The 3326-nt window shown below is 55.6% G+C and overlaps 1 protein-coding gene across 1 annotated transcript; it reads right to left on the bottom strand.

Moving 5' to 3' along the window:
- Window positions 1-931: 931 nt before the first annotated feature.
- Window positions 932-2531, bottom strand: LOC123166970 (berberine bridge enzyme-like Cyn d 4). Its single transcript, XM_044584815.1, has one exon. It carries the CDS (start codon window positions 2506-2508, stop codon window positions 955-957), a length of 1554 nt encoding a protein of 517 aa, XP_044440750.1. The 5' UTR covers window positions 2509-2531; the 3' UTR covers window positions 932-954.
- Between the last annotated feature and the right edge of the window lie 795 nt (window positions 2532-3326).

Genomic DNA, 3326 nt, shown 5'->3' with positions numbered 1-3326 from the left:
ATTTGCGGGTTGCCGTTGGAGATGCCCTCGTGCGGACACGTTTTCTTCTCTCACACTTCTGTGGGCTTTTTTCAAACTCTGTACTGTGTAGATATGATGTGATTAAAGACACGTAATATATTTTTATAAAAAATATTCTTGTTCGTACAATCTAATCTCACATAAATATATTGCGACCAATTTTCACGTGGAACTTTTGCTACACCATCGGACGGCAAAATTGACAAAATTGACCTATGGACGAAATCAAATCACAGAATGAACTGCCCGTGAAACTATTTCACGCGGCTGACCTTTTTGTGTGACACCCGACACGAAGGTGCCACACTACACTGTGCAACGCCTCACAGGTAGGCGCTACACGCCCGGCCAGTGTCGCACCGGTGTGATCCGAAAATTACTAAGTCAGTGTGCAGCGCCTGAGAGCCAGGCGCCACACTATACAGTGTAGCGCCTAGCTTCTAGGCGTTGCACAAGTGGTTGGTTCATTTTGTAGTGCAACCACTAGTGCAGCGCCCGAGAGCTAGGCGCCACACTATACAGTGCAGCGCCTAGCTCTTACGCTCTGCACATTGACTTAGCAATTTTTAGGCAGTCTGGGGTGCAACGCTGGCCAGGCGTGTAACGCCTATCTGTGAGGCGTTGCACAGTGTAGTGTGGCGCCTTCGTGTCGGACGTCACACAAAAAGGTCAGGCGCGTGAAATAGTTTCACGAACAGTTCATTCTGTGATTTGATTTCATCCATAGGTCAAATTTGTCAAATTTGCCTCGTCGGACAGACCCTTACAGGATTGCTGTTACAGACTGGCTTGTCGAATGATGGTTGAAGATTAGGCATATGAAAATTAGGGGCAGGGCAAGTCCATAAGCAAGAATCCCTACAGGATTCCGTAAGTGTAGAATTTATAGTTGTATGTCCTCAAATTAGACTGCCAGGTTACACTTTCAGTCTTTCACTTCCTCGAGAGAAGTGGGGGAACGCTCTGCTCGTTTCTGAAGTAGTCGCCGGCGTCCACCTTCCCTTTGGTGATGGCGAGCCTCTCGAAGTTGCCCCCGAAGTAACTCTCACCCCACACCTTGCCGCTTTCGTAGCTCGTGACACCGCCGACCACCGCGTTCTCCCCGATGTCCAGGTCCCGGTAGTTCACGTACGCACCCCTCGGGTTCTTGCTAACGAACGGCTCCATGAAGTTGTACAGACCACTGATCCAGTCCGGCCCGTCCGTGCCGTTGCCCGTCCAGAACGCGACGTACTGGATGTTGTAGAGCACGCCGCTCCGGTGAGGGTATGGCGTGTCCTCATCGGCGATGCTGCCGACCCTTCCGCCGTGAGGTTCCAGGATCATGAGCCCCGCGGCGGAGCCGTTGAACCAGGGGAAGATCTTGTCCCACGTGTCCTTTGTGATGGCTTGCTTGACGTAGTCGGACTTGTTCTTGGTGAACGTGCTCAGGCTGGTCGTGCGGTTGAGGAGCGTCTCCACCGGCGTCTTGGTGTCGCCGGAGTTGATGTAGACGGTGGACTTCAGCCAGCTCATCTCCCGGCAGTCGGCGCGCGTCATGCCGAGCTCCGGGAACAGGCTGCTCATCGCGCGCACCAGCGCGCTGCAGCCGCCGAGATACAGGGTCTGGAAGAGGGCGTGCTGGTCCTGCACGATCACCCGTATGCTGAGGTCCTCGGGGAGGGACGGCGCGAGCGTTTGCCATTTGGTCACGGCGTTGGCCGCGCCCTGGTCAATGGTCTTTTGGATGTTGGAGAACGTCACTGTCGACGGGACAGGTACCAGCCTGATCTTCCACGACAGCACGATGCCGAAGTTCCCGCCGCCGCCGCCGCGGATGGCCCAGAAGAGGTCCGTGCCCATGGCCTCCTTGTCCAGCAGCCTCCCGTTGGCGTCGACCAGCGTGGCGTCGAGGACGTTGTCGATGGAGAGGCCGTACTTGCGCATCATCATGCCGATGCCGCCGCCGCTGATGTGGCCGCCCAAGCCCATGGTCGAGCACACGCCGGCAGGGAACGCGAGCCCGGGCGCCGCCTTGGCGACGGCGTGGTACAGCTCCCCGACCGTCGCGCCCGAGTCCACCCACGCGGTGGCCGCGCCCCGGTCGACGCGCACAGAGCGGAGGTTGGCGAGGTCGACCACCGCGAACACCTCGGGGCGCTCGGACCGGTACGAGAGCCCCTCGTAGTCGTGCCCGCCGCTGCGCACGCGGACGCGCACGTTGTGGCGGCGGCCGCAGAGCACCGCGGCCTGGACGTGGGACGCGTTGGTGGGCGTCACGATGCAGAGCGGCCTCACCGTCGTCGGGGTGAAGAACTTGGGGTTCCGGATGGACGACACCAGGACGGAAGTGAACGACGGCGAATCCGGCGTGAACACGCGCTCGCTGGGGATGCTGGACGAGAGGCACTGGAGGAAGTCGCCGGAGGCAGCCGAGGACGGGACGGAAACGTAACAACCGAGGAAGCAAGCTGTGAGCAAGAGTGCCATGCGTGTGGAAACCGCCATTGTTGCCGCTCTCGAACAAAATGACACACAGCTTATGGTCTAGTCTTGAGCTCGTTATATATACAGTACTACATAATTCCCCGCGTGTTCCGACGGGTATAAATGTTTTATCGTATGGTAACCCATAATGACCTTCTACTCGCAAAAAAAACATAATTACCTTCCATATTAGTGTGATTGTCTAAATAACTAATTATCAAATCATGCCCTGATTTACATATTTAGCTAAATTTTAGGATTTTATTTGGTAATCATTTATTGTCTTGCAAAAATAATAATTTTATTTAGTAGGTTAATAGAAAATGAGAGGAAAGAAGGGACGTTGAACGGAGGGCCAGATGGAAGACAAAACCTTGGGAGCGCCTATATGTCACGTGCCTGAAATTTTCAATCATTTCAGTCACTTTGATTTTGAGCTCATAGAGCAATTCGAACGTGCCGACGCAAACTATACATGCGTGTCCGTTTGGTTTGAAACGGATACAAATGGCGGTCCAATGCGTCGATGCAAACGGACCAGCATCCGCCTTTTGTCCACGCGCGACCCATTTCAGGGTTAAATTTGGGCCGGCTTTGTGTCGGCGCGAACACGCAACGGACTTGCGCGATGCCCGCCCTTGTCCATCCCCTGATCCGTCAGTCGGTGGCACATTGGACATTCCCCCTTCCTCTCATCGACAGCCACCACACCCGGCCGCCCTCCTCGCCACCGCTGCCTAGTTCCGGTGCACAGGCCTCCGGCCCGCACACACATACCTCCCCTAGCAGCACACGACCCCCGATGGCCCCGTACTCCGGTGTTGGTGGACTTTTTTCGC

This window comes from Triticum aestivum, chromosome 7D (genome assembly GCF_018294505.1).
Source record: "Triticum aestivum cultivar Chinese Spring chromosome 7D, IWGSC CS RefSeq v2.1, whole genome shotgun sequence".
Taxonomy (NCBI): domain Eukaryota; kingdom Viridiplantae; phylum Streptophyta; class Magnoliopsida; order Poales; family Poaceae; genus Triticum; species Triticum aestivum.
Note: the sequence above shows the minus strand (reverse complement) of the source record. Positions and strands in the feature narration are given on the sequence as shown.